Source organism: Bos grunniens, chromosome 11 (assembly GCF_055505025.1).
Source record: "Bos grunniens cultivar Pamir isolate PY7600 chromosome 11, Bosgru_T2T1.0, whole genome shotgun sequence".
Lineage (NCBI taxonomy): Eukaryota > Metazoa > Chordata > Mammalia > Artiodactyla > Bovidae > Bos > Bos grunniens.
In genome coordinates, this window is record NC_141175.1 from 70451897 (window position 1) to 70465681 (window position 13785).

General features: G+C 47.6%; 1 protein-coding gene across 10 annotated transcripts in view; it reads right to left on the reverse strand.

Moving 5' to 3' along the window:
• SPTBN1 (spectrin beta, non-erythrocytic 1) overlaps positions 1-13785 on the reverse strand; it is a 212642-nt gene that overhangs the window by 58316 nt on the left and 140541 nt on the right. For all 10 annotated transcript variants that reach the window (XR_015136915.1, XM_086326891.1, XM_086326892.1 and 7 more), the window contains one exon: positions 10477-10628. Coding sequence is in view for 9 of the 10 variants with exons in the window: in XM_086326891.1 (XP_086183017.1) it covers positions 10477-10628 (152 nt within the window). In the remaining variant the exon portion in view is untranslated. The remainder of the gene's footprint in view (positions 1-10476; positions 10629-13785) is intronic.

Below are 13785 nucleotides of genomic sequence, written 5' to 3' on the forward strand. Positions count from 1 at the left end.
ACACTCAAAAATCTTCAATGGGTCACTATCACCTCCTGTGTGTCTAGAGCAAGCTCACGCTTCCACTGCCTGGCTCCACCCTTCCTACCCCTCTTTTCACCCATAACTCCCCCCTCTATGGAAGCTGCACCTCGAGCTGATCTCACAAGCCCACAAAGCTGCCACCAGGTTGCACATACCCATCCTGGCTCAGAGATGTCCCCGATCTGGCTGCCATCCTCTCTCCTGAGACTTCTCATCATACCCCACCCACCTTTCGAGGTTCAGGTCAAGGCACATCTTTCCTGCTAGAAGTCATTTCCAACCACTTCAACTGTCACAGGACCCCCTTCCCCCCAAACCCATACATTTATGGTCTGGACCACAGGGTTCAGGAACTCATCACATATCTTACATTTTTGCTGTTACTCACATGTACTGTTACTACTTTTAACCCGACTACTGGCTTGGGAGCATGGACTATGCTTTATACTCACAACTTACATTCCTGGAATGTCAGGAATGCTAGGATCCGTGATTCATGTTAGGTCAAGTGACAACGGCACAGCAAATCAAGCTATCTGGGAGGTAAGAAAAAGGTCTGATCTCAGATGTCCATAAAAAGGGGTGGACTCCATCTAAGGTTCCTACAGTGAGCCCCCGTTCTCCTCCTGTCAAGGTGGACAACTGAGGTTCCTGCTGAAACTGGACCGAAGTCGAGGGGTGTGGACTCACTGCCTCCAAGAAAGCATGTGAATTCTGGGGGGAGGGCTCCTGGCATTCTTCAGGGCTGTTCTGAGGCCTCTTCCTCTTCGCGGCCTGTGCCCTGACCAGTGAGCCCATGACCACACAGTGCAGGTTGGGCCTGGAGTTGCAGAGTGGCAAGGATGCAAATGTTGTGCTAACTGTGGCAGATAGTCTCCCAAGTCCGCCTCTGACTGGCCAGAAAAGGTTTCATATAGTCTCCCAAGTCCGCCTCTGACTGGCCAGAAAAGGTTTCATCCTAACTCATTGTGAGAGAAACAGTGTGGGTGGAATTAGCGTTTGTAAAGTCAACTTGTGTACACGTCAAGTGAAAGTGTTCATCACTCAGCCCGTGTCTGACTTTGTGACCCCATGGACTGCAGCCCACCAGGCTCCTCTGTCCATGTGATTCATCAGGCAAGAAGACTGGAGTGGGTCGCCATGCCCTCCTCAAGGGGATCTTCCCAACCCAAGGATCGAACCCACGTCTCCCACATTGCAGGCAGATTCTTTAGGGTCTGAGCCACCAAGATCAGGACTCCCAAAACAGAGGTCGCCCACATGACAAACTTAAGTCAGCCTGCACTGGAGAGAAAGGCCTGTCAAGGAGCCTGAACACAAAGGGTCACTCTCTTAGACAGAGAGCTCCACCACTGCTTGTGAGGCAGCACTGCCCCATCCATGGACTATGTCCCCTTGAATAAAAGACATCAAACTCTCTACCACACCGTTTTAGTTCTGTCATCTGACAGAATCTGAGCAGCAAGATAGGGAATACGTTGGGGGCTGTCAGGACCTTCTCAGGCTGCTCCAGGCCTAACTACAGTTCTTTCTGACCTGATCTTGAAGAACAACCTCAAACACGCAGGAGACCCCTCAAGCCTCTGTTCTCTCCTACAAAATCCCAGTGGACTGCGTGTTCATTTCCATATGAATATGGGGTGCAGGGGTGTGGGAGGTACGGGAGGGGTCCAAATGCTTTCCTGCAGATTGGAAAAGTGTCAAGTGGCAGGGACCCCGCACTGATGCTGACTGGCCATGCCAGGTGGGGGCTGAGGATGGTTCACCCTGACCCAAATGCAACGCAAGTTCCTGTTAACACCAGCCATCAGAAACACTACTGCATGGAACACAAGGGAAGGAACTGAAATAAAGATGGCAGAGAAACCTCTTTGGTTGGGTAAATGATTAGACTTCTTAGTTAAAAAAACAAACCTCACCCATTTCCAAAAGTCGAGGAAATGGAAAACTTTCAGGAGACCCCTCACCCCACTTTGGTTTTATTTTTTTGCAATTCTTCCAAAAATCAAACCAAGATTTGGGCAGGGGTTGATACTCTGCTTTTCTCTCTCTAAAGTTGTTTTATTTTTAATTTTCCTACTGCTCCTGGCCATTACATCTTTTAAAATATGAAACACGAACAAACCAGATCCATGAATATGCTTCTGCTGGGCAATTCAGTATAGATGCTGCTGCTCTTGTTAAAATATCCACAATTTAAGTTACAGTTTCCCCACTTTCTAGCAAATTGGCGCCTTGTTTCTCAACTTTTACCTCTAACATGAGGATAATATCGGTAATAATCTCAAACAGCTGCTCCATAAATGAAATGGTGAACTAATCATTATGGTGTTCTCAAATCCACAAAATGGGTCTACAAACAGAGGCACCTCAAGGATTTTCCTCCCAACAATTCTTCTTAAAGTTGTTGGGGGGGGCGGGGGGAGCATGCCCCACCTGAATTTCAAATTGTTTAGAAATAACACACTTCTCTGTAGACAAACAAGAAATGTTCAGGGTCTAGATAGAACTCTCCCACTGAGAGCCAGAGAAGTTGATACACATCAGTTGAAAGACAAATTTAATACCAGATTGGAATGTGCCCCCAAACAGTGGTAATGATATTATTCTTCTAATCCTGACACCCTAAATGGTACTCTACAGGAATAAAAGGAAATGGTGGTAGAGAAAACTTATGACTAGCTGGTATCTGGAGGGAAGAGGAGATGGAAGGAGGGAGGGGCAAGGATGCGAAGATACCCAAACCTCGACACTTGGGGTGTCTAGACATAGTAAGACCTCTGCAATTCAAAGCGTATTAGGAAACAAGGTTAGAAAGCATGATTTACAGAGATAGCTTAAATATTACTATTATGCTGTGCAGCTAGTAATTCAAGCCAGGTTAACTGTTAGGCAGTGAAAGTTGCTTCATCGCCTCACTGCACCTCTCTCCATGTTTTTCAAACACTTTCCCACATTTCATCTTAATTGAAACTCACTCAGCTTCAGTGGCACATGAATCTCCTTTAAACCCAATGAACAAACCAGATGTGGCAAGGTTAGATGATACAGGAGGAGAAGTAGGAATTAAGACTAAAACTCAAGAATAGCAACTCCTAAGATGTGTTCAGAGACGGTCTCTGAAGTGTTTTGATGCTTTAAATGGTATTTGGGCAGGTTTAGGGAGAATCATCACAGGGAATTAATTTAGAAGGGTTAATAATGATTGCACAGACCTACACGCAGAAACATATATTAGGTCATGAAAACAGCAAAGCTCTCAATATCTAACAATTCTTAGCTGCCATTTTCTGGGCGACTGGGTTAACCTGTTAGGTGGTTTCTATCTTATCACATTTAATCTTCACACTAACACTACACAGTAATAACAATTATTATTCTTGTCATTGTACAGATGAGAACACATCTGTTTAGAGGGGTGAGGTGATGGCATGGCTGGCTGGTGTGGTGAGCTGGGATTCCATAATGTGCCCCCTTCAGGCTACACCGGGAACCAAGTGCAGTACAAACACATTAGTATGTGAAAGGAAATAACGAGGCTTGGGTCCCGATCTGGCAGACAGTTTTCCTTTTTTTTTCCAGAAGAGCTATTTTTATTTTATTCAACTTCCACCTTCTCAAAAGAAAGAAGAGATAACAATGGAGAAAACTGAACACAAAGGATCTGGGGGAGGGGCGCATCTCTCAGTAATAAACACTTTCTGAAGCCTCACCCCAAGAATGGCTCTTTCTGCCAGGAAGAGAAACCTTCCCTGTCTTGTCTCCATTAATTATTGTCAAATTCCCAGTGTGACTAAGGTCCGTTCCCACGGCAACATGCACATTTCTGTCTTCTGCTGTCCTTTCTGATGGGGCAGTTTGAGATGCCATGAATGTGGAGTCAAGGATCAATACCAGACTCGCGTGCAACTCAAACAAAGGGGGGTGCGCTGCAGGCCTGGGTTCCTCTGAGGAAATGCCTGTATTTATGGCTCCTCCTTTAAATCCTAACAAGGGTTCCTGCTCTTCCACACCAGGGCTGTGTTCCTCTGCTTTGTGGTCACGTTTCCTGTTTCCCTTCCTTAGTCCCTTCTGGTCCCAAATCTTTATCAACCACAGCTCCAATCCATCTGGGCTGGCTCCAGACCCATCATCTTTCCAGCTCCAAAAGAGTGGGAATGACAGGGCTAAGTAACCAACCTCCAGCAACTGACAAGGTAATTTTAACTGCTTAGTAGAGCAGCCAGTTCAAGCCCCGCCCCTCAGAAGTGGGGTGGTCCTGGGCAAATTCGCCTTAGAAAGGGAAAAGGGAGCTGGATGGCCCCTCCAGGTTCATGGTGGACTCAGCCTTGAGTTTAGACCAATTACACGCTGTGGGGCATCTGGGTTTGTAGAACGGTGGAGTGATTACAATGGCAGGGTTTTTGTCAGAGCCTAGAGATGGGAAGGAAATGGCAACCCACTCCAGTGTTCTTGCCTGGAGAATCCCAGGGACGGGGGAGCCTGGAGGGCTGCCATCTATGGGGTCGCACAGAGTCGGACATGACTGAAGCGACTTAGCAGCAGCAGCAGAGATGGGAAAGACAAAGCAAACGTTTCCTGGAGCTATTTTTAGCCTCCATGAATAGAGGAGGATGACTTGAAGGAGGACTCCTGGCAGGGGATTTTGGGAGGACTCAGGGGAGCTGGGCCACTCTTCCACCCTGCTAAGCCCCGCTCCCTCTGACTTTTCTCCATGTGTCCAGAGCCACCTTGAAGCCACCTGGAGCAATAGATCTCCAGGGCTGCAGGGAGACAGAAAGCCAATCCTGGGAGCTGGGAGAAGCTGACTGCCGAACACCAGCTGGATGGCTTTGCTGGTTGCTTACTGTTACAGCATCTGTGAAATCAAGGGATCTAGCTTTGGGGCCCCTAGTCCCTTCCAGCTATAAACACAGTCTGTAAGCTGGAGGGGAAACGACTCACTAGCACACAAAGCAAATTCTAAAGTGCCTGCTCATCTCTCATTCAGGTGTAGAAGAAATAGAGAAAAAGACACTACAGGTCAGTGTGCCAGAGTGACGGAGACTTGCTTATGTCTTTGCCTTTTAATCAAAAATCAATGCTTGCTACACACATATGCATGCCTCTACTTAATACAGAGAGGAGGACGGAAACACTAATTCCAAAATCTCGTCTGATACAACAGTCAAACTTATTTCACATTAAGTCCCCAAACACCTCCCTACACATCACACTCTTCAGTTTTAAGAAGAGTATAAAATGATTCTTGTCCAATTAAAATTAAAGGGGAAACAACATACCGCATCTCATTAATTCCTGCCCATTTCCTTCCTGGTGGGGACCCATTCCCCAGGACAATCTTCTCCTTCAGTAGGGCTCAATGAGAAATGAGGGGCCCAACATACAGGAGAGTGGCTGGAATCTAAGTTATATTCCTCAGTGGTGATACTGCTTCTTCTCTAAAGTGTAAGTTGTCCACTTCATTAGACTGAGAATTAAACAGATTATGTGTATAACAGCAAACACTGAAAGTGACTGACTGTCATCACTCCTTCTGAAAGCAAACTCCACTTTAGCCAGGATGCTCTCCCTACACCAGCTTCCTCCTGACGGCCACCCCAAGTGCTCTCTTCACTCTTCCTCACGCTGACACACGGCCCCTCTATTCTATGGCCATCCACACCTGAGCCTCTCCTCTTGAATCCAGTTGCAACCCCACCCAATGGGTAGGGTTTCTTGACACTCCATCCAGAAGGCCCACTTCCTCTTCTGAACTCTAGTGCTTTGGGGCCATTCTTTCAGCTTTTTATCACATGGTATTACTATTACCTGTTACTATTAGTTCATTTTTTGTATTTGTGCAATTAGACCTGAATTTAACAGGGACATTCTTCTCTGGCTGGTTGTTAGAACAAAAGCAAATGCTCCCTCACAAGAGATATAAAAAACAGGCAGGTTCTGTGGCCAGTCCATAAAATCCCATCTCTACAACAATACATGCCAGCACGGCTCTCCTAACAAAGATTTTATATAAAATGCACTCAGGGTAGTTCAACATGGGATTTATTTAAGGCTTAGCAAATCTCACGGTAAGTCTATCTTCTCCACCTAGTTCAGCCTGTTTTGGAAGTAACGGTGGTTAAAAAAAAAAAAAAAAAAATCCTGTTTTTGTTGCTTTGTCTTCTTTGAGACTGATTAACAGAATAAGAAGACAGAATATTAGGAAAATAACAGGACAGCAGAAATCAGTGATACCTGTTATTGGTAATGGTGGGAGCTGCGGGAGAGTAGAGGTGTTCAGAAAACCTTGTCCTCTCAGTCAGAGAAGAGGGCTCAGTCTGGCAGGAGCAAGGCAGGAAACCATCTCACACAGAACCAGTCTTCACGCTGAGGCCCACAGAGGGAAGGGGGCACAGGCCAGCTTCTAACTTGGATGAGGACCCGTGGGCTCTACTTCACTCCCAAAGTCCAGAGGCCTCAGTCCTTCCAAATATCAGTGGGTCATGCAACCCTAACCCTTCATGTCCCATTTCTAATCTGGCTTTGGGACCTGCAACTAATGGCAAAGTGACCAGCACAGTTCTGTGCTCACCGCTTCTATCTGGTCGGTTGACGCCAAAGTCAAAGGCGGTCTATATTCTTTTGGGGGGCCTTCTTTATATTTTATCTTTCTGTTTCATATTAGGGTACAGCTGATAAACAATGCTGTGATAGTTTCAGATGAACAGTGAAGGGACTCAGCCATACATATCCATGTATCCATTCTCTCCCAAATACCCCTCCTATCCAGGCTGCCACATAACACTGAGCAGAGTTCCATGTGCTATACAGGAGGTCCTTGTTGGTTATCCATTTAAAATACAGCAGTGTGTACATGTCCGTCCCAAACTCCCTACCTGTCCCTTCTCCCTGACAACCATAAGTTAGTTTTCTAAGTCTGTGAGTCTCCTTCTATTTTGTAAGTTCATTTGTACCATTTCCTTTCAGATTCCTTATATAAGGGATGTCATAGGATATTCCTCCTTCTCTGTCTGACTGACTTCACTCAGTATGACACTCTCCAGGTCCATCCATGTTGCTGCAAACGGCATTATTTCATCCTTTATAATGGGATGAGTAATATTCCATTGTATATATGTAAGAGGCGGTCTATATTCTTTCTGGAACTTTAAAGTCAGATATTTATGAAGTTATAGTCCATGGTAATTTCAGAGTAACACACTGGAAAGGAACGGTTTTGTCATCAACCCAATCCCAGTCTGCAGCAGCGTCCGGGCTCAGCCTCAGAGATTCCTCACTGCCTCATGAGCTAACACACCTTGAGGCAAAGACAGCGACATGGAGCCAACCCAAGTCATGACTAGGGGTGGGTGGGGGAGATTCCTGCCTTCTCATGTTCTACAGTACTTAAGAATCAAGTGTCTTGATAACTCCAACATCTAACCCCAAACCTGCTCAAATCTAACCCAGATTTTATTAAGTAGAAATGCAGGGTGGGGTTAGGGTGAAATGATGTGGATCATTAAGTGAATCTGTTTTTTTGAACTTGGTACAGTAAAAATCAAGAAAAACTTCCTCCTCTGTGAAGAAGGATGAGCTGGCTCCAAGAATCTGCTAATAAAATAAATTTAGATACTCCAGTCCCTCAAACATCTATCTCCTACACACTGCCAAGCTGGTGGTGCGTGCTTGTGCTGATATGCCGCCGGAGACACAGCTGCAGATGGAGTGCAAATGTTTGTGTAGCCCAGGGATTTGGATCACTGGTGCAGAAAGCCCAGAGCTGACTGAATGTTATCTGATGAGACACATTTATCTGTGGACATTAATTTACCTAGGCCTGGAAGTTCTAGCAATAGCGCTCATTCTGGAATCTGAAGATTCAAGAATCATTTGGGGCAACCCCTCATGGATGAATCTTATCTTCCTTGGGGAGCATCTCTAATGTAAGTCCCTGGCAGCATCTGTGGCCAACAGCAGAGTGTGGTCTGTGTCTTTTCCAGAAGACTCCAGATAAGCCACAGGGCCAAAAGAGCCAAAAATCTCCAGTACAAATGAATAAGAGCTGTAGCTCGCTCTTTCTATGGTGTTAGTCACTCAGTCATGTCTGACTCTTTCCTGATCCCATGGACTGTAGCCCACCAGGATCCTCTATCCATGGAATTCTCTTGGCAAGAAAACTGGAGAGGGTTGCCATGCCCTTCTCCAGAGGATCTTCACAACCAAGGGATCAAACCTGGGTCTCCTGCATGCTGGCAGATTCTAAATCATCTGAGCCACTAGGGAAGCCTATCTATAGTATCCTTACTTTTGTTTTTTTTAACATTCTTTTTTTTTTTTTTTCCCCCTGTGGTACAGTCTGTAGGATCTCAGCTCCCTGACCAGGGATGGAACCAGCGCTCTCATTAGTGAGAGCTCAGAGTCCTGCCACCCGGACCACCAGGGAACTCCCCATGGTATCCTCACTTTTGGAATAAGAAGACCGATAAGACTCTGCAACCAACAGTCAGAGTTGGCTGGGAGGAATGGATAGTAAAAGAAGCCAAGGCACTCGGGGTTTTACGAAGTGGCAGGGCACTGCTAAAGACAATCTCTGCCCGTGACTGCCTGAGAGGACGCAGACAGCAGCCCCCTCGTGTTCCTCCACCCCTGCTCCCCTGCTCCCCCAGGCCTCTAGGACACTGCAAAAAAAAAAAAAGGAAATATATATCCTGCTGGCAGCAAATAAAGACAGGAGTGGGAGGTTTCTACAAACAACCAAGAATTATGCTTTGTTGGCTGTTTTCTTCTTCTCATATTTTTGTTGCCCTGTTCAGAATGAAGGGCAATGGGCTTGACCCCATTTATTATGTGGACATTATCACAGACAACAATCTTCTTGGTATAAAAGAACTACAGGCCTTCCAGGGTGAACCATTTACTCCCCATGAGACCATACTGGGGCAAAAATAAATGTTCAAACTAATTTTCACATAACCTTTAATGATTTTTTTAGCTACTTTCAGAACATCATTCCCCCTACCCCAAATCAACAGACAATTACACTCAGTTGAACATTTAAGAGGGAAAAGGGGGTGGTGTTGGTGAGAAACTCTGGTTACAAAAATTATATTTAAAGGTGCATATCACAATATTTCTGGTCTAGACTGTCAAAAAACAAACCAAAATGCACTAAATGACCAGTCCTCCCCGTGTGAACCCACTGCCCCTACTCCCACCTCACAGACTGCCTTCAAGGAGGCATCATGGCCATGGAGGCAGGAGACTCCTTTGTCTGTTTGTTTCGTCCAGTTTGACCCATAACCTCAAAGAAAATGAGGCAGCAAGACATGCATGCTCAGGAACAAAGAACATGGACCAGAGGTGCTGAAGAAGAGACAGTGCTTGCTCTCTTCTGGGGACCCTGTTCCTGAACGGAGGGCTCAGGAGACAGAAACCTGACTATTACTACCCGGGCTCAAAGAGGCAGTTCTGTCTGTGGGATAATGTTAGAACAGGGGACAACCTCTGCCTATGGTTAGAGGTGTGTGGGTTGGTCTACATACAGACCCACTGTGGCTGTCAAGTTGCAGGGTGGAGATCAAGTTAAAAATAAGGCTTTCTGGCAGCCCTGCCAACCACCAGCATCATATTTTCCTGGTGATGTCACTGCAGATGTGGGCTCGATCCCTGGGCGTCAGCCTTTGGCTTGGCCCCACTGCCACCTATGGAACTGTCTATGCTCTGGTAGAAGACGGCATCCATCTCTACACCAAGGCCAGACAAAACCTGTTGGGCCAGTTACAGTGACTGCATTAAGATTTTGGGGTCTAAGGTTCACAAACAAAAGTCACATCAGAGACAGCGGTGGCAGCTCTGGGCAAACAGAATGGGGAGAACATTTTCACAATAGGCTGACAACTCCTCTGCCCAAAAAGGCTGGGTGAGTTCATCAGAAGCTCCACGTTTCCAAGGAGACAAAACACCAGCCTCTCCCTCCAGCCCAGAATAAAAAGTGTGTGTGGAAGAAACAAAAAAACGCCAGACACTACTGAACTCAGTTCCTGCTACCTTAAAATGGCACCTCAGATTTTCCAAAGAATCACTAAGACCCAAGCTTAGAATTATTCCATGATCTCAAGGGATACAGATTCATCCCGGAGGCCAGCGCCCAAGACTGCTCCTTAAATTTCCGGCATCATGCTGTTTAACAGGGGACACCAGCCAGGATCTTTCTGACCAAAGACAATAACTTTGCCAATAACCAGAACAAGGCCACTTCATTACAGTTCAAGAAAATCATCCAGATTCAAAACTACCCTGGAGCTTTCCCCACCGTGCTCATCACACTCATCAAGTCTCTGCACCTCACAAGTATCAGTCATTAACCACATAAATCTGCAAGAGACAAGCCCAGACTTGATTTTTCAAAAACATTTCCCCACCTATGGTACAAGACACTTCACAGCCGCCACCCACCACCCCCCTTACCAGTCTCTCTCCAGAGAGGACCTCCAGTAGCTTGATGAGCATCCGTCCATCCCGAAGGTCAGTGTACAGATCTGTGATCCGGCAGGACACCCGGGCAAGGTGGGAGTTGACCCACTTGGTGAAGGTCTTCTTTTGCACAGCTTCACGTTCATCTGTAAGCAGAGGAGAACTTGCTTTACCACCAATCACAGCCTGGGGGTGGTGGGTGAGGGGCATGAGATGCCAGCCAAAGGAAGAAGAGCAAAGCTCAACTGTAATGAACCTCAAAGTCAACAACTCGGGAACAGAAGAACTGGACAACCCTTGACTGTCTGAGCCCCTAAGCATAACCACCGGCAGAGCATCCTTTGCTTGCACTCACTTCATTTTCTCCACCTCTGCTGAGGGGGCAGCAGGATATGGAAGGCCACAGTGGGCAGTCCCGCCCGATAGTATATACTTGGCTGGCGAAGTTTCTAATGTGTGCGTCACAGCAGTCACTCCTCTAAGGCAAGTGCAGGAGAAGCACTCTGTGCAGAAGGACATGGGGCAGAAAAACTCAGCAGACGGCCAGCAACTGCTTCTTCATGCACAAAGGGTCAGGCATCACCTGACAGGACAAACTCACCTGTGACCTTGATCTACTATGACCCTTTTGCCTGCTTAGCTGGATGTTCAGTGAACAACAGAGAAGATGGTGGGCAGTGTGGCAGAGTACAAGGAGCGCTGGCCAAGCCCTGGGAGAGCAGGGCATGGGCCTGAGGAGACTTGGTCAAATATGTTCTGAGACCCTGGGCTCAGTGTCCCCTTCCATAGAGTGGACGACCATCATTTCCAAGCTTTCGTGGAAGCTTGTGCATTCGTGGAAAACACCACTGCTGGTTTACAGTCTAAAGTGGGGTGGCTGTACATCTAAATCATCAAGGAAACAGGATTAAGCTTTCCAAGCCTCAGTGATCAGTCTGTCCAAGCCAAAGCCAGAAACTCTAGACCCAACTGCCTAGAACAGGCCCTTCGCACCCCATACAAACAGGCTTCCCATCTCCTTGCTCTGCAGAGTGTTTTAAACGCAGGCCATTGCAGATCTTCAATGGAGAGCCATGGAGTGTGCCCAGGCCACTGATTAAAACTCCTTGACTGTTCTCTACCAAGCTCAGCAGAGAGCCACAGAGTGTGCCCAGGCCCACTAACTCAAACGCCAACTGTCCTCTACCAAGCTATCCTTTAATCACATACTCACCCCACCGCCAACAGCATGAATTTGTCCTGAAAGGACCCAAGACTTCCTCTTTCCTGTGTGAGGCCCAAGCCCACCAAGAAGAAACTACAAGAAAGGGAGGAGACTCCAACAACGTTTTATGTATTTCTGCACCACCAAGTGGCAAGTAAAAAGCAGCCTTGCTGATGGGGCGTGTACTTGGTGGCCTGGATGTTCTGGGTTCCTAGGATGGTCAGGGGGCCCTGGGAATATCTGCCTGGAAGGTTCTGCTAAGGCCTCCACCCACCACAGGGAGGAAGCTAGACAGAGACAAGTCTGTGTGAATCACTCAGTCGTGTCCGACTCTTTGCAACCCCATGGACTGTAGCCCACCAGGCTCCTCTGTCCACGGGATTCTCCAGGCAAGAATACTGGAGTGGGTTGCCATTTCCTTCTCCAGGGGATCTTCCTGACCCAGGGATTAAGCCCGGGTCTTTTGCACTGCAGGCCGATTCTTTACCATCTGAGACAGAGACAAGAGATGAGCGTTTACTGCTGCCAACCAGGCAGGTGAGGCCACCGGGGCACCTTCCAAGATAGCTGCCCACCTGCACAGCCAACAGCTTGCCTGGACCCAATCTCCCGAGAGAACAGCCCACCAGAGGAAAAGAGGGCCTTCCCCCACGACAAAGGCCTACTGAAAACAGACAAAAGATCAAAGAGGGCAGGACTGACAGAACAAGGAAAAAGGCAGTGAGGGCCAGAGTGGAGACTGAAAAAGGAGCTGCGCCAATAACATCATGATTGGTGGCAGAGAAAAGACCCCATGCATTATTAATCACATAATCATCCTGATGGCTGGTATCTTTACAACAGGGACAAGGGAGCTGCATTTTTTGGCCTTAGGTTGGCTGTTCTGAAAGAGCAGGTCCAGAGCAGAGCACACAGACACATAAGGCTTCCCCTCGGGGCATGCCACAGATGGAGAGTGACTTGTGGCTCAGAGGTGTTCAGGGTCAGCTAATTTCTTTCTAAATTATATATCTTTTATGTGCTACATGGTTGGAAATGTCTTTAATAAAGCCCTTGATAGTATCTTAGGCTGTAATTAAAGGGTCTGGGGCTCCATGTCACTACCACACCCAGCCTCTCACGGGAACAAGATGGAAATGAAAACCTGCTTGAATAAAGTTATTCCTGTATCAACAAGTACCACATGTGCCCCCAGCCAACTGTCACTCCTTCAGGTGAATCTCACCTTATAGAAACACCTCCGGCTGCTTTCAGGTTCTGAACGAAGAGGTTCCTTTACGAGGAGACTCTGAGGATCTCCTTCCAGAGACAGTCAGCCACCCCTACAGCACCCTGTCCCGAGGAGTCAGAGCCCAACCCCAACCCTTGTCCTTGGGAAGATGCAAACAATGAGGCCACAGGGGGATGGAACAGAGGGAGCTGAGCGGAAAGAGACGAGGCTGAGGCTCTGTGAGGGGGAGGCTCTCCAGGGCGACTGAGGTCCCCAGGACCTCCAGGAAGAAGTGGGGAAAGAAGAGGAGAAAGAGAAGTTCAAGACCAAATCTAAACAGAAAGAAGGAGAACTTGCTCTCCAGCCCCCTCTCCCACATCTCGCTCTCTCCTCTGCCTCCAGCCTCAAGAGCAAGCTCTGCGTGGTGTGAGCGTGCTAGAAAAACTAGAGGGTTCAAGTTCCTCAGGGTTGCACCACTCACTGGAAAAGGCATGGAAGATTCCATCCAGGGACTGGTCCAGAACCAATGCCCTACGACATGAGGGGCAGGAAATGGGCTCAGCCGAGAGACACAGAGCCGGGCCGGCTTAGCGTTTCCTCTTACAATGGAGTAATTGGTGAACAACAAACATTTCTGAAGCCGGAAGGAGGGGAAGGGAGGGGGAAAAAAATCTCCCCAGCAGGCCAGCTGAGGATGAGGCCTCCTGTCTTTGGGGACTCCATCCTTTGTTCTGCCCTTCCCGGGAAGGCGCAGTGACATCACCCCTGCACTCCCAACCCAGCAAGGCCGGGGTAGATCTGCCCAGATGCCTGCCCAAGGAGGAGCTGGGAGCCCTAGAGGCAGACAATGGAAGACAGTTCAGAGGCATGTTCCCCACTTCAAACTGCT